The 24,926-nt window shown below is 44.9% G+C and overlaps 1 protein-coding gene across 1 annotated transcript; it reads right to left on the minus strand.

Moving 5' to 3' along the window:
- Positions 1 to 1,232: 1,232 nt before the first annotated feature.
- Positions 1,233 to 24,875, minus strand: BNIP1 (BCL2 interacting protein 1). The gene is made up of 7 exons (XM_028102849.2): positions 24,720 to 24,875; positions 20,095 to 20,370; positions 18,097 to 18,189; positions 16,596 to 16,687; positions 13,712 to 13,813; positions 12,809 to 12,927; positions 1,233 to 9,701 (listed from the first exon to the last, which is right to left on the minus strand). Exons 2-7 carry the CDS (start codon positions 20,176 to 20,178, stop codon positions 9,505 to 9,507), a joined length of 687 nt encoding a protein of 228 aa, XP_027958650.1. The 5' UTR covers positions 20,179 to 20,370; positions 24,720 to 24,875; the 3' UTR covers positions 1,233 to 9,504.
- Between the last annotated feature and the right edge of the window lie 51 nt (positions 24,876 to 24,926).

Raw genomic sequence — 24,926 nt, forward strand, 5'->3', positions numbered from 1 at the left:
GTTCCATGAATCCTTCTGTAGTATCCTTCTTACTAAATGTGGGAAAGTTCTGTCTTCTTAAATCCCAGAGCAGCGAGTGGTCACGTGTCCCACCGAGAAGAGGCTGAGAGGATGAAGCCTTGCAAAGAAGAGCAGAGATGGGAGGCAGCACGGGCACAGTGCTAGGACCACGAGCGCTTGGAGTCAGGACTTGTTCAGGACTCAGTCCCAGAGCTGCTCAGGCTCCGACAGTTCTCCTTCAGATCTGGAGCCACTCCAGGGGGATGCCGGGAAATCCACCCTCTCCTTTAAAACAATTTTTTTTTGTGGTAAAATATACATAACACAAAATTTATCATTTTAACCCTTGTTGAGTATAAAATTCAGTGGCATTAAGCACATTCACACTATTGTATGATCATCACCACCATCCATCTCCAGAACTTTTCCTAAACTGAATCACCCTAAATGGAAACTCTGTCCCCATTAAACACTAAACTGTAACTCCCCATTGTGCCTTCTCATTCTCCCCTCCCCCAACAGCAGCACCCTTCTACTGTGTCACTATGAATTTGACTATAAAAGGTACCTTGTATAAGTGAGATCATACAATATTTGTCCTCTCGTGTGTGGCTTATTTCACTTAGTATAATGTCGTCAAAGTATGTCATCCATGCAGTGTGTGGCAGAATTTCATTCCTTTTTAAGGCTTAGCAATATTCCATTGTATGTATAACCACATTTGGTTTATCCATTCATCCATTGATGGGACACTTGGGTTACTTCCACCTTTAGGCTTCTGTGAATAATGCTGCTATGAACATGGGTGTGCAAGACCACTATCCAGTTCGGATAAACAAACTGTGATACGTCCTTATAATAAAATAGTACTCAACAACAAAAAGGAACTATCGACACATTTAACAACACAAATGAACCTCAAAATAACTATACTGAGGTAAAAGGTCCATAATTATACCGAGTGAAAAAAACCACACCCCCCAAATAGTATATATGATATGATCCATTTATAAAAAGTGATGAAAAGTACAATCTAGTCTATAGTGACAGAAAGCATATCAGTGGTCATCTGGAGAAAGTACAGGACCGGTGGCGGCAAACAGACTACAAAGGAGCATGTGCTCACTTCTGCAGCACATATACTAAAGATTACGAAGGGTCACCAGAACATTTTGGGGGGTGATGGATATGCTCATTACCCTGACTGCATGGTACACATGACAAACATCAAATTATACAGTTTAATTATGTGCAGTTTATTATAAATTATATCTTGATCAACTATTTTTTAAAGTAAAAACAAACAAACCAGGATATACAACATGATCCCATATATGTTGAAGGTAGAAAAGAAGAAAGAAAAAAAAAGATACAGCATCCACTCCCAAATGTTTCCAGCAATTCTCTCTAGATGAGGTTATAAATTCGTATCTTTGGAAGGAGGAGTTTGTGTGGCTTAAATATGTTTTCTAATTTTCCTGCAATGAACAGATCTTTCCTAATAAGAGAATCCGCTGTTAAAAGTATGCTTCTTCCTACAAAGGAAATAAGCTGCACCGTGAACACCACTATACTGGCAAAAACGCAGCCCAGCCGCTCTTATTTCCTTGAAGGAACTACCTCCTCCCACTTTCCACTCTGCGGCTGGTCCATGCGGGGCTGATTCCACGCCCATGCTGGCCGTGTGACCAGGGCTTCACCAATCAGGACATCCTGGCCCCCTGGCCACAGGGACTCAGCGAGGGATTTTCAGGAACTCTTAAGGAAAAGGCTCTTTCTTCAGAAACTCCAAGCTAGGTGGATGGAAGTCTGAAGCTGCCCATGGGGAAGGGGGAAACCTGCTACCTGGTCAGAGTCCACCTCAGAAGAAAGCCAAGTGGAGGGAAACAGGGGAGAGACCAAAGACCAGTTTCTAATATCTTTGTTAGAGCACCTGGAGCCAGCTGTGTCTAAAGCCACTTACCTTTACACAAGCCAGTGAATTATTTCTTTCGCTTATGTGACTGTCCCATTCTTGAACCTCCAATGCTGACCAAGCTCAGCAGGCACCCTCACAAAGGGATCTGCTAACCCTGCACCCTCAACTCCTCCATCCCTACCCTCCCCTTTAGATCATTATGGTTGCTGGGTGGGGTCTACATGGAGGATGCCTCTGCCCCCAGAGCTTTGTTGGCCTCTCTTATTCCTACTGTTGGGAGTAGTCCAGAGACTCTTGAGCCTAGCTGTCTGGGTTTGAACCCTAGTTCTACCAGTTACTTGCTAACTGTGTGACCATGGGTATGTTTCTGGACCTCTCTGGGTCTCAGTTGCCTCAGCTGTAATAACATTAACTATAGGTAGAATTCCTGGATTAAGTGAATTAATGCACAGTGCCTGGCACATAGTAAGCACTCAATAAATTTATTAACATCATCACCTACTGAACACCTCACCAAGCACTGCTTTTGGACCTCATTATAATTGCTTATCATTAATTTTATTTTGACTACCATTTGCTGCTTCTAAGCAGTGTAAAGGAGTTGTCATTTTGTGCTCCCCAGGGCCCCTGTGGCTCCCTTTAGGACACTTACCACCCTCTGGGGTAACTATCTAGCTCCAGCTCTGTCTCCAATAGGCTGTGGGCTCCGCAAGGCAGGGAGAATCCTCCTCTTCTGTCCTTAGTGCCCAGCAGAGTGTAGCCAAAGCACACATGCAGTACGATTCTGGAATGGACTGGGGGTGGAGTGGGTTGAAGTCATTTCAGCAAGGCAGCCAGGAGATTGCAGAGTCCTAACAACGCACCTCCCCTCGGTCCTTGAATCCACTGGTCTGCAAACCCGGTCAGGTAGTGGCAGAGAATGCAATGGCAGAGCCATCTCTTGCAAACCAAGAACTCCTTTCTCAGAAACTGTGACATTTCTGTTAGGAGCCCTCCTGTCGTTCATACCAGTCAAGCTGTCAGATTAAAACTGAGGGACCATTTCTTCATTTTCCAGTCCACATTCATTTGTTAACTTTATGGATTCATTTTACCCAGGAGCATTCTTTGCCAGTGAACAAGATTGCGGGGGCAGGGAGAGAAGAGCAAACATTTAATAATAATAAACAGAACATTTTACATTGAGCTAATTCTTCCCATTGACTTTTTTTTTTCTTTTTGGATGTTTTGAGAATGATGGCCAATTTTCCACCACCTGCTTTGTCCCATTCAGCTCTCTACCGTCCGAGAAACTAAACTCTGCTCCATCCTTGGGCCTGATTCCTTGCCAATCCCAGCATCCTCTTCACCTAACCACCATTTCCCCCAAAATAAAGCTCCAAAGAGAAAAGGGAATGAGGTCATTCCACGTTTTTCTGGGAATGAATGCAATGGCCATCAGGGCGACTGTGCGCTCCACTGTGTGAGTTCTTGGGTGACTTCTGTCCTTTAATCTCCCAGCAGCCCGAAGAGGTCAATGCTGTTGGGTATCCCTGTGTTCCAGATGAGGAAACAACAGAGGGGTGAGCCCAGCCCAGGGGCATGTGGCCAGGAAGACTACAATTAGAACCCAGGCCCCTCTGTCACCAAAGGGCAGATTTGGGGCCCTGTGCACTGTAGGGCCGTTGAAAATGTAAGTTGACCAATACCACGGGCCCTGGGGCTCTGCTGTTGGGGATTGGGGTGGGGGGGCGGTTGGTGGGGTAGATAACACCCATCCCCTCCCCTCATCCCAGCCTGCAGCCCTTCATTCCTGACAACTGCTGAGACTCCAGGCTGGTATCTCTTAGATTAGCCCCCAGCTATTTTTATTCTGCCCTTGTTTAGGGAAGAAACACAGCTTGGGCAAACCCTCAGGCAGGGCCCCAGGGGAGACCACCATTAGTCAAGGAAGAAAAGGAAGCTTATTTTACATTTTAACTATCTTTTTTTTAACTATCTTTTTTTCCTTAGAAAAATATCCAAATTGGGTCACCCTGCCAAACTGCCTCCAGTAGAGCCTCCTGACCTCCTAAATTCACTAACACAATGCATCTGCCTTCCTTCAGAACAATATTGACCGTTGAATGTAGTCTCATCTCTTGGGCTGGTGGCAAGAGGTGTGAAGCAGATGGGCCTGGTGAAGGGAAAAGGAAGCACGGGAGGGGAAACGAGGTGTGCCAGGGAAGACAGGGAAGACAGGGAAGCTGGAGAAGAGCCAGGCTGTGCCTGGGAGGGAGAGGTCCCTCCTGAAGTGGAGGAGTCTCAGAGACAGAGACATCTGAATGGAGATGCTAGAAGGTTGGAGATGATAGAGATCTGGAGCTCACCTGAGAGTCTGTCATGGAGACAGAACTTTGAAATTATTGATAGTGATTCTCTAGATGATTGTTAAACTGGGTGGGGGGGGCGGAGGGGGGAAGAAGGATGACCTTGCCTGTGAGGGAATACATAGAAGAGGGAAGAAGCTCTGGTAAGCCAGCACTTAAGGCTGAAGAGAAGATGAAGAAAGAAGAGTGAGCAGGAGTTGCCAGAGAACAAGAGGAAAACCTAGAGTGTGGTATCACAGAAACAGGTTTCTGGGAGGAACAATGCCCACCATGGTCAACAACTGCTAAGGATGAGGTAGGTGGGGGCAGACATCCTTCAGATGAACAGCCTGGAGGTAACTGATGACCCCAGGGAGGCTTGTTTATGAGAGAGTGGGACTGTCGCAGCAATCAGACTTAAGTGGCCCAGGACGTGGGAGGCGAGGACACAGACCGTGTCACAGAAGTTGAGCAGTAAAGGGGAGAAGACAGAGCAGGGCTCAAGGGTGAAGGCACAACCTTCCCCGTGCTGTCACAGAGGAATGCTCCCTCCCTCCACAGGTCCCCTATGACAGCCAGCGCACGGGCACCACTGTCATTCTGTGCTGTCCTGAAAGGCAAGAGGGAACTGCATTTATGTGCAGTCCTCAGGGATCTAACACACAGCCGGAACTCAACAAACAGTAGATGCTTTTGATGATGAGAGTGACGATGACAACGATGAAGACAAGGATGAAAAACACAGACTCTTGTAGATCAGAAAGTCTCCTATTTGGGGGATTAAAAGAACAGACTCCCTAAGAAGCCTCACTGGTAACAGTGGCTCTGTTTCTGGGCATTCCTCCTTAGTCTCATGTGCTGGCTCCTCTTTTTTGTCGTGAGTTCTTTATCTATATACTCAAATCTCTGGGCGAGCTCATCCAACCTCATGTCTTTAAATCCCATCTATACGCCCTCTTCCAAATTTATACCACGAGCCCTGACTGCTCTCCCAAACCCCAGACTCACACATAACCACCTGTGTACCTGGCATCTTGACTAGGGGGTCTAAGTAGACATCTCAAGTCCAACACGTCCAAAACCCAACTCCTGATCTTTTCCTCCTTTAGTTACATAGGCCAAGAATTTCATAGTTTTGGGGCGCCTGGCTGGCTCACTTGGTAGAGGATGTGACTCTTGATCTCAGGGTTGTGAGTTCAAGCCCCATGTTGGGTGTAGAGATTACTTAAAAATAAAAGGACAATTTTAAAAAAGGAATTTCCTAGTTTTGGCTCTCATTCCTTCAAGAATGATACCCATTCCTTCATGAAACCTTATCCTATTGGTTCTATCTTCAAAATATATCCAGAATATGACTACTTCTCACCACCTCTACTGCTCCGCCAGGTATAAGCCACCGTCAATCTGCTACCTGGACATCTGCAATCAATGGTCCTCCCAACTGGCCACTCTGCTCTGCACTTGTCTCGTTCACTTTGTTACCAACATGTAGGTCGTATCAAGTCACTCCTCTGCTCCAGTGGCTCCCCATGTTCCTCAAAGTACAAGCTCAATCATTCCAATGACCTACAAGGCTTCTCATGATTTTGTTCCCACTCTGATGTCCTGTACTACTTCTCTACCACTCCCCACACTCTGCTAACCTAGCTTCCTTGCTATTCCCCCATCAGTCATGCTCCAGTGCATGCATGGATGCATTTCCGACGTATGGATTTTTTCCCCACACCAACAATCAGTTCTAGCTGGGTGTCCTCTAATTCAACTCAATTCGGACACTACGCACATGGTCATCTGTTCCCACAGGTTAAAGGCTCAATCCCACAAAACTGCGACCCCACCCCTCCACCCCTACTTCAGCTGCCCATCACAAGTCTAGATAGTCACAGGGGCTTCTGACTAACAGGCCCAGATGGGAGGTTCCCATGAGCACCTCCTCCTCGGGTTTGATTAATTCGCTAGAGAGGTTCACAGAAATGAAGGAAACGTTTTACTTACTAGATTGTCAGTTTATTACAAGAGGATATAATTCAGGAACAGACAGATGAAAGAGATGCCAGGGCAAGGCATGAGGAAAGAACGCAGAGCTTCCATGCCCTCTCCAAGTGCACCACCCTCCCTCGATCTCCACGTGCTCACCAACCCAGAAGATCTCTGAACCCAGTCCCTCTGGTTTTTTGTTTTAAAGATTTTACTTATTTATTTGAGAGAGAGACACAGCGAGAGAGGGAACACAAGCAGGGGGAGTGGGAGAGGGAGAAGCAGGCTTCCCACTGAGCAGGGAGCCCGATGTGGGGCTCGATCCCAGGACGCTGGGATCATGACCTGAGCCGAAGGCAGACGCCTAATGACTGAGCCACCCAGGCGCCCCTCCCTTTGGGTTTTGTGGAGGCTTCATTACACAGGCATGATTGATTAAATCACTGGCCATTGGTGACAGAACTCAATCTCCAGCCCCCTCCCCTCCTCTGAGGCCCAGGCAACCAGCCCCCATCCTTAGTGCTTTCCAAAAGTGGCCCCATGAAGATTAACAAAAGAAACCTTTATCACTCTCATTGTAGGAAAGTCCAAGGGCTTTAGCAGCTCTGTGCCAGGACCGGGGACACCAAATACATATTTCTGACAATAAATCACAGTATCGCAGATGCTCCCACTGTAGGCCTTTGCACTAGCTCTAGCTGGCCCCTGTGGGGAACCCTCCTCCCTCAGCAGTCCACATGGCTAAGGTGTCTTCATCCTCAACAGGCCTTTGCTCAGATCTTACCTCCTCATTGAGGCCAGCTCTGACCACCCTACTTAATACTGCAAACCTATCCCCTCACCTATATTCCAGATCTCCATTAACCAGCTTCACTTTTCCCTAAAACACTTATTTTCTAACAGAATGAATGACTTATTTAGTATCTTAATTGTTTATCATCTGCCCACCCTCCCCCACATATTATAAGTTCCATGACGACAGGGAATTTTAGTTTTGTTCACTGAGTGTACCTAACGCAGCGCCTGGTACAAAGTAGGTGCTCAGTAAATACTTGAATGAACGACCTCTTGCCAGATGCTCTGTCCTTTTAGCTCCTTGACCTTCATCTAAGCAAAATGTAGAATACACGTTTACGTTACTGTTAACAGTGAGAATTAAAATCATTTATGAAACATCCTCCAAAAACTATATAGGTGGACTTTGTACATTTCTATGGCCTTTTTTTTTAAAGTCTGGTATCTGAAAAAAAAAAAAAATCCATAAGAACATTCCATGTGGACTGATAGAGAGTCCTAAACACAGCAAGATCATAGAGCAAATGTGAACACTGCCCCCTCACGGATGAACATGGCGGTGGCTGCTTCTGCCCAGCCAGCCCACTTGGGGATCATTTTGAATCCTGGTGGCTGGCTGATTGGGGCTGCAAGATATAATCCTATTGATGGCACTTCAAATTCAACCTATTTGCAGAAGGAAACAAGTTAAAGAAGAATAAAGTCAAAGGGAGATTTTTTTAAGGAGTACAGAGCCCACACATTCCCATATTGTAAGGAGGATGTTGACAATTAGTGGGAAGTAGTAAAGAAAAATGTTAAGACAAGAAAATCCTAAATTGATAACATCCATCTGCTGCACTTACAGCTGGAATCTGAGTGGGAATTTCCCATCTGTGCTTTATTCTCAGCTTTAATTTGACTATAAATAAGACACATGCATACACATTTTGCACCGTCTTCTGAGTCCAGAAATTGTTTAAGAATGATATCTATATAGAAGCGTGTGTGGACAAGGACACACACACACACTTTAACTTAGAACCTGCTCATTAAACTAGTCAGAGGTGTGCAGCCAATCTCTCACACACTTGGTCCCATGACAATCCGGACTTTTTAACTGAAGCCGTAACTGTTCACACCCTCCCTCTGCTCAAGCTGATCTAACAGAACTTCCGACGCCCAGGCCAGCTTTCACTAAAGCCCATTCGCTGCAGGAAACCTCAGGGCCCAGAGTCCTGGAGGGGGCCCCATTTGGGAAGCCCACTGTCCAGTCAGACAGAAGCTGCACTTGTTACTGTACATTCTTGTTTGATTCTCCTATTGACTCTACCAATGACTGTATGGACTATCATCCCCACTTTACAGGTGGGGAAACTGAGGCTCAGTGACAAAAGGTAACCTGCCCATGGTCACATGGTCCCTTAGTAGTAGAGCCAAGACTCAAAACCAAGGTTCAAAGTCCATGTTCTTTCCACTTTCCCCTCTGCCTCCACACTATACCTCCCAGGGCCTCTGGGGCTATAAATAGTGGGGAGGCTGGGATTTCATGAGGCCAGCCAGTCCTACAGCACAAGGAGACACTAACATCTCCCAGCCTGAGCCCTAGCATCCCCCAGGCCTCAACAGAACTCAGGCCCAGACAGGCCTCAGCTTATCACTAGGCTCACTCTCATGGTTATATTTAGCTCTGGACCTCAAAGAGAAAGACATGGGCCAGCCCCCAAGACACGGCACACCCCCAGGCCAGGCCCACCACTGTACATAGAAAGAGAAGGATGTCTGCCTGAGCCTTTTCAGATGTGGTGTCAGCCACCTCCCGTGGGGGCTTTTTGTAACTTGCTTTTTTAGAGCCTATGAGATCTTGTTCTTCTTGCTCCGTGAGGGAGGAACCACAGCAGCTTTACAGCTGCTGTAACGGTCAGCAACGTCTTATAATACATTGCATGTGGCTGTTGCTTAATAATCCTTTGTTGAATAAACAAATAAATGATCTTAAGTTGATGTTCTAGAAATCTGGACATCAAAAACAGGACACAAATTCCTAGAAGGATACATTATAAATCCACATGCATTTCATTCTATTAAATAGAGTCAAGTTTATTCAAGGAACGGGCCTGAGTTTTCCTTATCCTTCTCCCCACTTCTCTCCTCCTTCCACCAAATCTGGCATTAAGGCTACAGCAGGAGAAGGGGAGAGAGGAGGATCCAATCCTGAAGGCTGGCCTCTGCATGCCCCATGTGACAGCCACACGCACTGTGTGATGGCTCCTGGAGTCCCTGTGTCCTGCAGGTGTCCTGATGACAGGCCTCCCTTGCTCTACTTGCCCTTTATAGGCTAACCAGCTGCCTACAGAAAGCTGGGGGGCTGGGTCTGCAATCCACCTGCTGAGCAAGTGGAGCAGGCCACAGAGGTGTGCAATGATTTGGCAGCTGGGGCCAGAGCTCAGGAGCATGGACAGATCCTGACACTGGAGCTTAAAGGGCAAAAGCTGGTAATTCTAGATCTTACAAAAATGGAAAGAGCCGCTTTTTTACAATATAGAGGACCGTAGCAAGGAAAAGGGCCAGGGCAAGGAAAATGAGAAGCTTGTCCGTCAGCTCTCGGCGATTATATTTTGTGATAAGCTTCCGTCCCAACTGGATGGTCCCTGACATGGACTTAAACTCTTCATTTGCATCCAGGATAGTCCGGGAAGAATTGGCTGAAACAAAAGAGGGAGGGAGCCTGACTCAGAGACTGTAGAGCACCAAATCCAAAGACTTTGCTCTGCTGGCTGGGTTACCAGCAAATAACACTGCACTTTGCAGCAAGTTCCCCTCGGCCATAAGCAAAAATGTGAGCAGAGACAAACAGAGGAGCAACGAACAAGGATATTATAAGGAAAGTACCTCCCTAGGTCCTATTCAGCTCAGAGTGATGTGGTTTGTTTATATACAATGTCACAGGGCCACAACTAGGTGTTCTCCAATGTGCATATCACCAGGGAAAAAAGAAGAGAGTTCCTTCCAAAGCAGGCAAGTGCTGGTGAGAAGAAGCACCAGCCCCAAAACAAACCCGGGCAATTGTGACCAGGCACTATGAGGTCTTTTGGGGGGGCAGAAGCTAAGAGTTACCAAGACTTTCCACCTGAGGTGCACCCTGCCAGGACCCCTGAGAGTCAGATCTGCTCTTGGTGGGATCCTAACAAGTTGGGCTAGGCCCTGCTGCCAGCCCCCACACACACCAGTTCTTCAGTCCTGGGACACTGCCGTGGCTTTAAAGATATCACACCTATGCTCTGGCCACTGTATGAAATCTAAAGGGAGGTACCTGTGCCTTAAGGTTCACTGTGCCTAGGAGTCAAATGTACTTCTGAGTATGGGTATTTGAGCCTGACACCTGGGTAAGAAGGTCTACCTGGCAAGATTCTCCCCCAAAGCCTAACATCATCAGAACATCCACAGAATAAAACGTGCTGTTAAGTGGAAAAGTGAGGTGTGAAAGAGCGTATGTGAAAATTTCCATTTATGTAAGAGAGTGGGGGATAAACAATATTTAATTTGCTTGTGCTATATGTGCTTGGAGGCGCTCAGGAGGATATAAAAGAAACTGGTAACAGTGGTTGCCCTTGAGGAGTAGACCTGATGGCCAGAGGTCAGAGGGAGGTCAGAAGAGAGAGCTATCGTTTTACTTCTCTCTTGTACTGTCCAATATGGCAGCCCCTAGACACAGGTGATACTTGAGCATGTATATGTGGCTAAACCAAACTGAGATGTCCCTAGGTGTAAAACACACACACGATTTCCAAGATTTAGTATGAGAAAAAGGAAGGTAAAATATCTCAATAGTTTTTGACATTCCATATTGAAATGGTAATATTTTATATGTATTGGGTTAAATAGATTCATAGGTTTCTTTTTACCTTTTTTAATGTGCCTACTGGAAAATTTAAAGTTAAATATGTGGCTCACATTCTATTTCTATTGGACAATGCAGGCCTAGAGGTTTTTTTCTTAACCATGTAATGCATATTACTTTTTCATAAAATTAAAAGTCAATGAGTAAGTAAAAGAAATTACCAGAGGAAACAGAGCAGTGTTTCTATAAAGACAGATGAAGGGGAAAAATAAACACTCAGACAACAAAAATCCCTCTCTTGGCCCTTTCTCCATGCCTACCTCCATCCCAAAAACCTAAGAGTCAGTTCAAAAAAATCTAACAGGCCTTTCTTTTTAAACTTCGTATGATAGCTAATTTTCAAGCATCACCAAAGTAGAGAGAATAGTATCATGAAATGTCCTATGCCCATCACCCATACCCAAGAACCACCAACTCCCTGGTGCTCCTGTTCCCATACTACCCCACCCAATTCCAGCAAATTCCAGACATTATATCCCTCACATGCTTTTTTTTTAAAAAACTTGTAGCCCTATTGGGCTCTTAAATCAAGCTGAATTTGTGAGCTGTAAGGAAAGGATTAAGAATTGCATTCTTCTTTCTTCAATAGTTTTCTCTCCTACAAAATGGGCCCTAAGAACAGCCCTCAACACCCCAGAAGCCATCAGCATCTGTGCACCCTCCTCACCACTTAACTATCTCATCTGTTTCTGATGTGTGTATAAACTGTGTGTGTATGGGGAGGCGTCCTGTCACCTGCATCAAAGCAGAAAAGCCCTCCACTCAAAGGCCAGGTGGCTTCCTATTTTGCACGTTCTCCCAGGTCTCTCCCAAGGCTTGAGCCCCGCTGCCAGCACGCATGTAGCAGAGGTGACTGGCTGGTTCTGAGCCTAAATGCCCAGATAGGTTTCAAACACAGGGACTGACCTTGGGGACAAGTTGCTTGCTTTGCTTTTCCTTCCACCTGTCTGAATAGTGCACAGAAAAAAAAGCGGCTCAAAATTACAGATACTTTTTAAGAGTGATAATGGTATTGTGGTTTGGTTTTGTTTGTTTTTTGTTTCAAGAGTCTCTTATCTTTTAGAGAGACATATTGAGATATTTTTAGATGATGTCTGTGATTTGCTTTGAAATAATCCAGATGGAGGCCCAGGAAGGGTGGAGCTGAAACGAGACTGGCCATGAGCTGACAAGTGCATACCACACTCTCTGCTTTAGTCTCTGTGAAATCTTCCAAAACTGTCTCAAACAGTAAACTCTCTCCTCGTTTTCCTATACAGAGGACCCTGAAGAGGGTCAATTCTCTTCTACATTACAAGGGAGACACCATGGGAAAGCTGCTAGAGAAACCAGACGCTCAAGTGGCTTCTGTTGTGGCCTCTGATGGTATCTTTTAAAAGGAGCTCATAGTAAAAATAACACTGGAGAGTATAATTGTAAGCTGAGGCCCCAGCAGACTGATCATAATTGTAAGCTGAGGCCCTAGCAGACCGACCAGCAGCCGATATACTAAACATCTCCTCAAGCAATGATTCCCCAACCTGCCTGGCCACATGGGTCCACAGAACTCCAGAGAAAAAAAGGGACTTCCAGGCCCCTCCCCCAGCCCTACTGGCACCCACTCTCCAGGAGAAGACCTGGAGATCTCTGCTTTTCACAGGAGACCCTGGGAGTGCTTCTGCCAGGGAAACATTTCGAGAGGGGTGTGCAGATCTTCTTAGTGCAGCTATAAAAACCAAGAAGAGAAGTAGGAGCGACCCGCCCCACTCCAGGCAGCACCGCACTGCCGAGGCCACACGAGTCAGCAAGCTCGGAGGGGAGGGGAGGGGAGGGGAGGGGGCAAAGGCGGAAGAGCCTGGTGGCAGGTGCCAGGGCAAGGGCTCTGGGGCTGGAGTCTCTGGGAGAAGCTTCTAACTCCAGGTCCGGCTTTACCTAGAGTCTGCATGGCTTCCTCGCTCTGCTGGACCTGCTGGGACATCATCCTGCTGATTCCCATGAGGCTCTCCGTGATGGCACTGGACGTCTGGGCCAGGCTCTCTTTGGTGGTTTTCCTAAAAGTCCAGAGTGAGAGGAGGCTTGTTGACATCGACATCCCATCGTCAAATGAAATCCCATCTTTTTAATCTATCAGAATAAAATCTATTTAAATATCAATGATCACAGTCAACACCGGCAAGGGTACACTGACACCACACTCCTGAAGACTGCTAGTAGGAACGCAAACTGCTGCTACCTTCTGTAAAGCAATTTGGCAATACATATTAGGAGCCTTAGAAACATTTAGGTCTTTGGCCCAATAATCTCATCCCTGGGAAACTCTCCAAAGGAAATATCCAAAATGTGGACAAAGCCTTATGTCCTGGGATATGGCCTTGTGTATTATTTACAGTACAAACTAGAAATGTAAACACCCACAAACAGGGGATTAGCTAATACAGGGGAATACTATGTACTCTTAAACTTTTGTTTAAAGAGTTTCTAAAGCAACAAGCAAGTCTTTGTGCTATAATACTATGTGACGAAGAGCAGGGCAATAAGTTTTATATACAGTATGATTCAGACTTTGTGAAAAAAAAATGGTGGAAGGAGGCAATATACCAAAATGTGTGCAACACAATGACAGTATGGTTTCATTTTGTCATTAATATTTTTCTTTATTTTACCAATTTATTAAAATAAGCATGTATTTCTTTCATACTTTAAAAAATATTACCTATATAATAAAATTAAGTACCAGTTTTACATTGAAAACAAGAAGGGGTTCCTTACGTGGGTTTTGCACCTTGCCAACTGCTGTTCTATCATCAGGGCCCAGAAAGACAAAAAGACAGATACCTTTGCCTTAAGAGGTCTCCTCCCTGGAGAAGTTCTGCTTTCTCTAGATTGTCGATAGCAATTTTGCAAGTGAGATTAGCCTTCCTCCATGAGGTCTGATTGCTGGAATCAAAAGGGTCTTGCATGAGTTTCTGTCAGATCAAGTCACAGCAGTTCTTCCTTCTGGCAAGGGAGTGATGGGGAAGGCCACCCAGGAGTGGCCCACAGAGTCCATCTCCACCACCCGCCATTTGCACTTCTTGGTTGCCCCAGCAACTGTTCCAGCTCAGGCCACAACACCTCTGGTCTGGACCCTGGAGGCTGCCTCTGGGACATTCTCCTACTGCCCTACTGCCTGTAACTGTCCCTCTCCCTCCAGGGCAGCCAGAGGGAGCAGTCTGGTCCCAGCACTTCTGTGTTGACAGCCCGCAATGGCTTCAGACTTCAAACTCACCGTGGGCGCACGAGGCCCTGTTCTGTCAAGTTATCTCTAACATTTTACTGCTCTTTGCCTTGCGTACTGGTTGGTTCCATTTCTTGAGAACCATGTCTTACTCATCTCTGGATCACCAGTACCTAGAACAACAGTTTCTGGCCCATTAGCCAATCAATAGGTATTATGAGAAGTAGAAAAATCATAGAAAGGCAGTTTTCCTCAATATTTCTTTTCTTTTTAAAGTTTTATTTAGGTTTTTTTCATTTTTTTGAGAGAGAGCACGCCTGAGAGTGAGAGAGCAGGGGGAGAGGCAGAGGAAGAGAGAGAAAAAAATCTCAAGCAGGCTCCATGCTCAGTGCAGAGCCTGACACAGGGCTTGATCCCAGAGCCCTGAGATCATGACCTGAGCCAAAATCAAGAGTTGGTCGCTCAACCGACTGAGCCAACCAGGCACCCCTAAGTTTTTATTTAAATTCCAGTCGGATAACATACACTGTAATATTAGTTTCAGGTGTACAATGTAGTGATTCAGCACTTCGGTTTTGCTCAATATTTCTTTAAGATTTGCTGTTCTTTACACAGCCAGAACAATCATGAACAAGAGAAACACAATGTATTAGCAGAGCCCAGTTTGATGTGATTTACTTACATTCTTTACCCGATCTCCCTTATGAGAGACACCTCAAATTTGATGAACAGCTCCCTAGGGAGTGCAGCTTTTGTTTTTTTGTTTTTTTTCTTAAATATTTTATTTATTTATTTGAGAGAGAGAGAGAATGAGAGATAGAGAGCACGAGAGGGAAGAGGGTCAGAGGGAGAAGCTGACTCCCCGCTGAGCAGGGAGCCCGACGTGGGACTCGATCCCGGGACTCCAGGATCATGACCTGAGCCGAAGGCAGTCGCTTAACCAACTGAGCCACCCAGGCGCCCGGGAGTACAGCTTTTGTCGATGGACTATACAAATGTTAATTGGGCCCCTGAGAGAATCAAACTCAAGCACTAGAACTCTTAGGCAGCTGGTTCACGGCAACTGTGCTAACCCCTGAGATATTTATGAAGTCAAACACAGGGCACGTGAACTGATAGGGTGTTTTTCTAAGAGCACCTCTGTGCTTAAAACATTAAAATGAGCTCTCTGCCACCGGAACAACATCTACTATGCCATTTCACACCTGATGTTTAAAAAGAATCAATTACATTTTCGAACTATTAGCAAGGGGGTTCTGCTGGGCCTTGTGACAGAGATAAGTGAGCTGCAGTGGCTGCCCTCAAGGGGCTCACATTTACTGGGGAGAAAGACAAGCAAACAAATATTTGCTGAATGGTGTGATAAGCATGATAACCCAGGCAAGCACAACCAGTTTTCACACACAACTGCCAAAGTATTCATTTACTGCTTTCTCTCTCTCCCCTGTAACTCCACATCGTGAATGGCCATTCTCAACTTTAAACCCATGCTAAGCCCATCTTATCTGGTGTAACTTACTATGCTTTATACAAGGGGTCCTCTTGACTCAGTGTTCAGAATCTGAGTATCCTTGGTGGCCGAGGGAAGCAAACACCATCACGCCACAAAATATTAAGACTGAGCCACGCACTTTAACACTGGTCGCCACCCACACATCCCTCCCTACTTACACTAGCCACCACCATGCCCACATCTTTGTCAGTCTCCTCCTGTTGCTGGGTGTTCTAAACACAGCTGCTGTCAGCAAGGATGATGCTGGAGAATTATTCAAATCAGAAGCAAAGCCACAGACAAATACAGGTATGGCAGAGTTAGAGTAATTAACAAGGATGAAGGGAACACCCAGGAGGATGATGACTAGCAGGGGCTTCAAACGAGAATGACCTGGCCACCAGAGGATTGGAAGAGTTGATGGAGTCCTCAAATATTTCTGCCACGACAAACCTCTTTATGATTATGATACAAAAGTCAAATGTGGAGGGACAGGTACTGTTTCATGCCATCAGACAATTTTGTTGGCAAGTCCCCCAGCTCAATACCCAGAAATAGCACATACTTCAGTTATATAATCAAAGGTTAGCACACAGTTACAATGGTGACCACCATTTAACGTAACATAACCTTATTTACATTTTGGGGGGTTTCGTTTTTTAAGATAAAGTGCCATTCAAAGCTTTCTAAATTTTGGTCCCTCCTAAGTAGGACTTTCTCTGGTAATGATTACACTTAAAGAAAAAGGACCCTGTATTACAAAAGCAACCATTTTTTGGTTTTGTCTTAAAAATATAAAATACAGTATAATGGTAAATATGCTTTTGTAAACTATACACAATTTGACCTACCAACAACCCTTGCTGGCCCCTGCTTTGAGAACTACTGATCTAGAGAGGACGCTCAGTCTGTGTAGAAATGACACAATTAAATCATTAAGCCAGGTTTGTTAGGCAAACCCTTGTACAAGCCTCCCAAGGAGCAAGTGACCCAGCACAGGCCCCACCTACCTGAGCATCTGCTTTTTGTGATTCTCCACTTCCTGGAGGAGAACTTGCTTCTCCGACTCTTTGTCTTGCTCTTTCGCTGACTGCTCAAGCTCCTTTGGGGGAAAAGAGCTCTATATTAAAATGATTTTAAAAGCCAATATAAAAACCAAAGAGCACTTCTCTTTCTAGGCAGGTTATACAACAGCACTTGAAAACCCTCCTAAAAGAGAACACTTAGGAATGCCAGGTAACAGAGAACAAACATCCTTATAAATATATAGCTGACTTGCAAGAAAGTAGGGATAATCCCCAGGGCCCCAAGGAGAGAAGGGAACTAAGAGCCAGAGCGGTCAACCTGTGAGTGATGCATGTCCCACTTGGAGATATCATGGAAATATCAAACTGCTACACATCCAAATGCTCACTCTCAATCCCTGTACCTATTTCATTATTGACTGGTAGCAAACAATTTGAAGGTTCCACTGTGTGCCCATATTTTTTTTTTAAATATTTTATTTATTTGACAGAGAGAGATGGTGAGAGCAGGAACACAAGCAGGGAGTGGGAGAGGGAGAAGCAGGCTTCCCCCCTGCCGAGCAGGGAGCCCGATGCGGAGCTTGATCCCAGGACCCTGGGGTCAAGACCTGAGCCGAAGGCAGGTGCTTAACGAGTGAGCCACCCAGGCACCCCACTATGTGCCCATATTTACAAAACATACATATATATATGTATGTTTTGTAAATATATATATATAAAACATATGAAAGTAAGAGCCTTTCAAAAATAAAAAATTAAATGATTAAATCAGTGCTAGAGATGGAGGCAAAAAGATCAGGTTCAGTGACATTGTTAAAATTCTAAAGTGAATTTTTATGACAAAAACTGCTTATCTTCACAATTGCCTTGAAAATCCCTTAGGAAGGCAACACACAGGACCCAGACATACTATTTCCGAATAGCCAGTTTTTCTTCCAGCTTTGGAAACAGACTGTCGTCTGTTAAACAACAAGGTTGTTGGCTGGCATCTGGGACCACGTCACAGGAAAAGCACAGGTCTTTAAATCCCAGGACCACAAGCAGTGAGACCGGGTGCCCCCAGACCCACTCAGGGATGGGCAGACCCATGCACCCATCTTATTCTCACTAGGGCACAGCAGCAGAAACAGGCTATGCAAATGGATACTTCTCACTCCGGTGGTTTTTGAGATAGCACATACACCTTAGTTGGATTCGGAAGTGCTATATGTGCATATGAAGTGACTGGAGACCTCAGAAACACGGAGGAAGATGCTAGGCAAAGCAGAGCACGAAAAAAACCCCAGGAGACACTGACAATGCATTCAAAAGTTCCTTACTTTTACCTTGAGAGCATGGAAGTACAGTTACCCTCACTGTCCAAACGTTTACTAAAAAAAAAAAAAAAAAAAAGAACCTGGACAGCTCTCAAGTGGAGGTTACTCCCAAGACGGAGCCTCCTCATTGTTACCCAATCTCCCCACATTTCAGCTCTGCAGCTACTCACCTGTATTCTGTGCCGCAACTGCTGAAACTTCCCTTTCACTTTAGTATTCAGTTCAGTAAGTGCACTTAATGGTCCTGAACAATCTCGAATATCCTAGGAGACACTGAAGAGGTGAGAGGGCCTTTCTCGAAGCAATGAAATGAAATGATACCATCTGTACAATGACAGAATTGGCTTAGACCACAACTAAGGCTGGCCTACTGACTATAATTCATCCTGATCTTTGCAGCTTACCTCTGCAACACAAGCAAAAACATTATCATTTACATTTCTCTCATACCTCTTTAAATTAATTTTGAGCATGTAATATAAAAGCATAAAAAGAAACACAACTGTCTTGACTTACTAGTTCCTAAAGTTTAACAAAACGCCACCTGGCCGGTATAAAAAGGCTTAAAGTAGCTTGTATGTCCAACAAGAATGGACATCCAAAAGTGATACTTTAACTTTAGATCTTTCCAACTTGAAAATCAGGATGCTCAATTCCTGGCATCATAGGACAAAGTTAACTTCAATCTGATTTTACAAACCATCTGTTATAAATCACCCTGTTTACAGACATGTCCAAGGGTCGATTTAGAATTTGTTTCTGGACATTCAAAATTACTGGGGTCAGGTTTTAGAGCAGGCCCTAGAGCCAGAGTATGTGGATTCAAATTCTGGCTGTAGCAATTTATTGGCTGTGTAACAAAAAGTCACTTGAGTTCTCTGTGCCTCAGTTTCCTCATCACACTGCCTACCACATAGACCATATATGTATGTAAAGCATGTTGCAGAGGAGCTGGAACACAATAAGAGTGCAGTAAATCTAGATATAATCAATCTTTCTCATTAGCAGCCATGAGAACCCAAATATTAGAGAGTACAAAAGGGGACTTAAGCAACTTAGATTATGTAAAAAGGCAATTTTATTTGTATGAATCCTAAATTTGTTTTTCTAGACTCATCCCAACAGTTTTGCAATGTGTATGGAGAAGAAGTGAAGTTGAAGAAATTTAAATGCTTGCATCAAGTTTCCTTACTTGTTCTCTGGCTTACTTGCTAAATCACACCCCCTTGCACCACGATAAGGCACTACTTTGGTTTATTCTGCATCTGGTTTCTATGGGAAGTCCCACTTTCCTTCACTTTTTGCCACAGCTAGTTGCAAACTCTGAGTCTACATCTAATGTCTAGTAACATTTGTTGGAAAGGGAAATGATTTGCCTAAAACCAAGATTTAAAACTCCTGGTTTCTTTTTGCTAAATTCAAGGAACCATTTCTACATTCCTAACTCTTGCCTATGTCAATTGGTTATTGCTCTGGGGCCTACTACTCTTAAATGGCTTAAGGCAAAGCATCTCAATTACCCAGTCTGTTAAAGGAAGTTGTAGACACTCCTTAAGTCCCTCTCTAGGCTGACTTTGCCCGTCAGGTCGCAGTTTTGCCACCATCTGCCCTCTGATTCAGGCCTTGGCACTTTACCCGATTTCCTCATTTACAAAGTCACAACTACAGTCTAAGTTAAGTTCATTTCACCGGGTGCCTCCCGTGTCAGGCGGCCTTTGGTACCACGGGACACTGCACCCAGCCCAGCTGGCCAGGAGGGGGCGGGGCTAATGCCCCCCAGGTCGCCACCAAATGGTGGGGAGGGCAGTGTCAGAAGGCGGGGCCCACCAGGGTGACAGGTATGTTGTGTGGCGGTCCCAGTCGAAAAGAGTGCGTGGGAGGGGCCAATGGGGGCCACAAAGGGGTAGCCTGGTCAGGGACCGGGGAACATGGGAGTGTCCAGAAGAGGGCAAGACGACAGCAAGTGGATGGAGGATCAGGGCCAACGGTCAAGGAAACGGGACCAAAGGGGGACCACAACGGGGCAGCCGGCCATGGGGCGGGACCAACGACCTCAGGGACTTGACCAAGTGGGGAAAGCTCGGGAGTGAGACCGCCAAGCTTACAAGGAGCCAGTGGAGCCTGGGTTTAAGGCTGCTGGAGCCCGGCAGAGGTCCCGGGAATTGTACCTGGATAAGCGCCTTCACCTCCAGGTCGAATTTGACAATCTCTTGGTTACAGATACGGACGTGGACATCTTGGGGAGCCGCCATGTTGAGGACGCCGGCTACGGGCAGCGGCGGTGCCCAAATTTAAGCGCGTTTCCGCGTCGCGTTCCTTCTGCGCCCGGTCTTTCGGCAGCGCCCTCTAGAGACCGGCCTGAGGCGAGCGAGGGTAGAGGCTGCAAGTCCTAGGGACTTTTCCTGAAAACGCGGATGGACTCAGCCCCGCCTCTTGGTGTGATCCTAAGAAAACGAAGAAGAAAAAGAGAGGGAGTATCAAGGGCGTTTTTGCAGTGGCTTCTCCCCATCTTCTATCTAACGGCCATTCTAATGACTACATATTTTTTGCATAGAGGAAAAAAAAAAGACTGGAAGGAAAGTATCAATTGGAATGTCTCTGGAAGGTGGAGTTAACAATTTTTTATATTTCTTTAAATTTTCTTATATTTTTCATATGTTGTACAGTGAATATAAACTGTGGAGCAAATGAAAAAATGAAAAATGTTATTACTACTTTTAATGTATGGAATTCGAGGCAGGTCTCTTAGAGCACCCCCTGTGGCCCAAGGCTTCTAAAATCACAATTGATCAAGTCACCTCCCTGCCTACACCTCTTCTGTGGCTCCTGGCAATTTCCTTTTGTGTACAGTTGGATGTATTAAATCTACCTCGCTGGAGTAGTTTTGCTGGAAATAATTAAGAGCAGACCCTCAACAAATGGTGGCTGTTTTCTTTTTATTATTAAATAGTCAAAGTTTCTTAGCTGGTCTTCAAGGCCATCAGCCACCTCACCCTGTCCCTCTCCTGGATTCCTCAAGTTCTTTTTGGATCTGTAGCTTTGGAATGTGCTGTTCCCTTTTCTTAGAATGCTTCTCCGCTCTTGCTCCCACCCCATGTACTTTTGTTCACATCAGCAAGCATGAAGTATGAGGACCTGAATGCTTAGCTGTGTATCTCTTAACCCTTCAACCACACTTGAAATAGGCAATACCCCAGTTTTACAGATCAGTAGATGGACTAAGAGTAGATCAAAGCGAAACAAACCCAAATTGAACAACCCTGCCCCAAGGTTACCCAACTTGAAAGTGGCAGAGCCTTCACTGAAAGCCATGTCTTCCCTCAAAAACCAAATATGGCCCCTTGGGTAGTGTTGTACACTTGGGGCTATGTAGCTTGCCCATCTGTGTTTCTCCAGTGCTCCACACACTGCCCCTTAAGGTGTTCATCATCCCACTGCACCTAATAGGCAATGTACTGCAGCCTTGGGAGTTGACCCTGCTTGAATCCTGCGGGACAACCCACTTCACACCTCTGTGCCTCAGAATCCTGAGGCTAACTGGTGGTAACCACAGGGTTGACTGGAGGATTAAATGAGGTGGTACATGAAAAGCACCAAGCACAGTGCAGTAATGTAGCATGTGTTTAAGAACTCAATGGGCATTAGCTGCTAGGACATGACTGACATTTTTGGAGCACTTCCTACGTGCCCAGCACTCTGTACTAAGTTCTTAATGTGTGTCATCTAACTTGACTCTCACGACAACCCTATGAGGTAGAATTATCCACATTTTACACGTGAAAAAAACAGGCACAGACAGAATGACTTGCCCAGTGCAAACGGAAGGGCTAGTCAAAGGATATGTGCATTTTTAAAATTTAGATACATACTACCAGATTGCTCTTCAGAGAGGTTATATGAATTTATACTCCTGCAGCAATGCGGTACAAATGCTTGCTTTCCCATGGCCTTCGCCAACGTGCTGTGTTAACAAATACTAGGACTTTTGCCAATTTGATTAAGTGAAAAATGCCATCTTTTAATTTGCATTTCTCTTATCATGAATGAGATTGAGTGCTATTTGTATTTACTTTGCTCATTTCTCTATTAGGTGGTGGTTCTTTATCATACCAGTTTCCAGGAGCTCTTTATATATGAGGAGGATTAGCCCTTAGAGATGAGCTTTTTGCATAGGCTATAGAATTTCGACTTCCCTTATGATGGTTTTGGCCTTTAAGTTTTTAGTTTTTATTTCACATAGAATTTATCAATCTTCATTTATGACTCCTGGATTTGGGATCCAAGTTAGAAAACCCTCCTTACCCTCACCCCACAGGTTTTAAAGGAATTGCCCACATTTCCTTCTGTTATTTGTTCATTTATACATTTTGAGATATATATTGGCTTATTGTATGAGATACAGAGCCAACTTTTCTTTCTCCAGAGTTTCCCAGTTGTTCCAATCCTGTTTTCTGAAGAATCCATCTTTTTCTCACTGGTTCTGGATGCTACATTTACCTTAATAAATTCTTATGTTTGAATCTATTTCTAGACCTTCCATTCTGTTCTATTGGCCTATTTATTTATGCACCAAAATGACAGTTTTATTTATAGTTTTATATGTTTGGATTAAATGCCCGATCTTTTCTTTTCCCCCAGCATCTTCCAGCTATTATTTTTTTCCCCTATGAACTTTTTTTTTTTTAACCTCATTGGTATGTTTTGAGAGAGCATTACATTTTTAATTTGAGGACTGACAACTTCATGTTGTTGGCTGCTCCGGTTCAAGAACTTGGGTCTTTCTTTCCATTTGTTCAAGTCTTCTTCTGTGTCCTTCATGTTATTTTAAAGTTTTCTTTATCTAGACCCTGTACATTTTAAGTTCACTCCTGATGATGTTTTAAGACTAAAATCTTTTAAAGAAACTGACATCTTTCAGGTCACTCAAAAGTTTTGGATTCTCAGATAGAAGCTCCCTATTTAGGACACATGACCTTGGGGCCCTTTCACATCTGGCTTCTTGCTGGAAATTCCTATGTAACTGAGTCTCCACACAGTCTTTCTGCAACAGTTGAAGAAAACATAGCTCCCTTTTTCTCCACCCTCCAGCATGCTCCCTTCTAACAAAGAGACCCAATTCTAGGCCCTTACGCTAGAGGCCATCTTTGAAGGATAGATGTACAATGCAGTGACCCACGCTCTCAATCACTGACTACTGCCAATTTTCTTTTGCTTCTATCACCTTTACCCACAGATCCTGAGATTAGCTTTTGGTTACTACATCTGCTAGTTTTTGGCTTTAAATGTTTGTTTGTTTATATTTATTTATTTATTTGATACAGACACAGCGAGAGAGGGAACACAAACAGGGTGAGTGGGAGAGGGAGAAGCAGGCTTCCTGCTGAGCAGGGAGCCCGATATGGGACTCAATCCCAGAACCCTGGGATCATGACCTGAGCCGAAGGCAGATGCTTAACGACTGAGCCACCCAGGCGCCCCATAGTTTTTGGCTTTAGTTATGGTTTTCAGATTCTAAGCCCATTATCTCCCTCCTACACAGATATCCATTCAAATATTGCCTGTGACCTGGCCTGGTCCTTTAGGAGTATGAATTGTCTCTGAGTGCAGGAGCAGACTGGAGTTTGAATTGGGGGTATCATATAAGCTGGGTCTGAAGTGAGTCCCCTTATCTGAGTCTATTCTCTTTTGTAAAATGGACATGACCACCCACCTCACTGCACCACCGAGAGCTGAGTTACTTGAAAGGAAAGCACTAGCAGGGGTTTAATGAATGCCAGCCACCCCAGCCTTCTAGACTTCCTAACACCCTTTTCTCATTCTAAACCTTTCAGCTGGGATATTAAAGCATTTCCCAACTTTATATCTTTCTGGCTAAAGAGCTCTCCTGGTTCTGAACCACTGTGGGTGAGGAAAGGCAACTGAATGACCCATTTAACTAGGTGCTACCCACAAAATGTTGTTTCCTAAGGACTATACTGACCTGGCTCACCCAGCTCCTTAAAAGTTCCCAGACCATGATGGAGGCTCCTGTGAGGGGTGGTTTGGATGGAGGTCAAGTCCATGAGAGGCTATCTCCACTTCAGCCCCAATGTCACTCAAATGAAGCAAAAAGAACTTCAAGAATCCTGGGATGTCATGAACACAAGCCTGTCGATTCTTCTCTAGCATACCCTACTGGATGTGGTACCTGTGTCCTTGCAAGTATCTCAGTAATAATGTACCCAAAACCCTTTGCATGTGTAACAGCTCAGGTCTTATTCACATGCTGCCTCCCCTCAGCAAACTCTGAGTTCCTGGATTATCTCTCTACCTAGCACAAGTCTTGGCAAAATATATGCTAAACAAATGTTTAGCATTTGAAGGAACACACTGCTTCAGTGGTGTTCACTCAGGTCCCCTGAAGTAAGACTTTATGTATATGGGGGCACCTGGGTGGCTCTGTTGGTTAAGCGTCTGCCTTCGGCTCAGGTCATGATCCCAGCGTCCTGGGCTCCCTGCTCAGCAGGGGAGTGCATCGCCCTCTGCCCCTCCCCCTGCTAGTGCTCTCTCTCACTCTCAAATAAAATCTTAAAAAAAAAAAAAAAAAGATTGTGTATATGTCCAGGCTATCTCAGAGACTTGCTTTGAATTATTAAACACATACAAATGTTTAAGTCAGGAGAGACTCAAAACAGTTTATTTCCCTTGCTTAACCAAAGAATCAAAGAGGAAAAAATACGTGTAAACTAAACTTTGCTCCAAACTATGAAGAATGCAAATGTTTTCATCAATAAATAATTCTCCATAATACTACCTTTCACTAGAGTACTGAAAAATCAGCCCAAAGTGTCCAAAACGTTAGCTCTTTATGTCCTGCACCAAGAGGGGGGCAGCACAATTCACGGTTCACAGCTGTCTTTAGTCTGGAATTTCTTTGCAGTGGGTTATCTTGCAGAGGCGCAGATGGTTACCTTGGTAAGCAAAAGAAAAGCAACAGAGAAGGGGCGAAAACATGAGGCAA

The sequence above is a fragment of the Eumetopias jubatus genome, unplaced genomic scaffold, assembly GCF_037043125.1.
Source record: "Eumetopias jubatus isolate StellerSeaLion01/CBP00866 unplaced genomic scaffold, mEumJub1_p1.0 scaffold_5, whole genome shotgun sequence".
Lineage (NCBI taxonomy): Eukaryota > Metazoa > Chordata > Mammalia > Carnivora > Otariidae > Eumetopias > Eumetopias jubatus.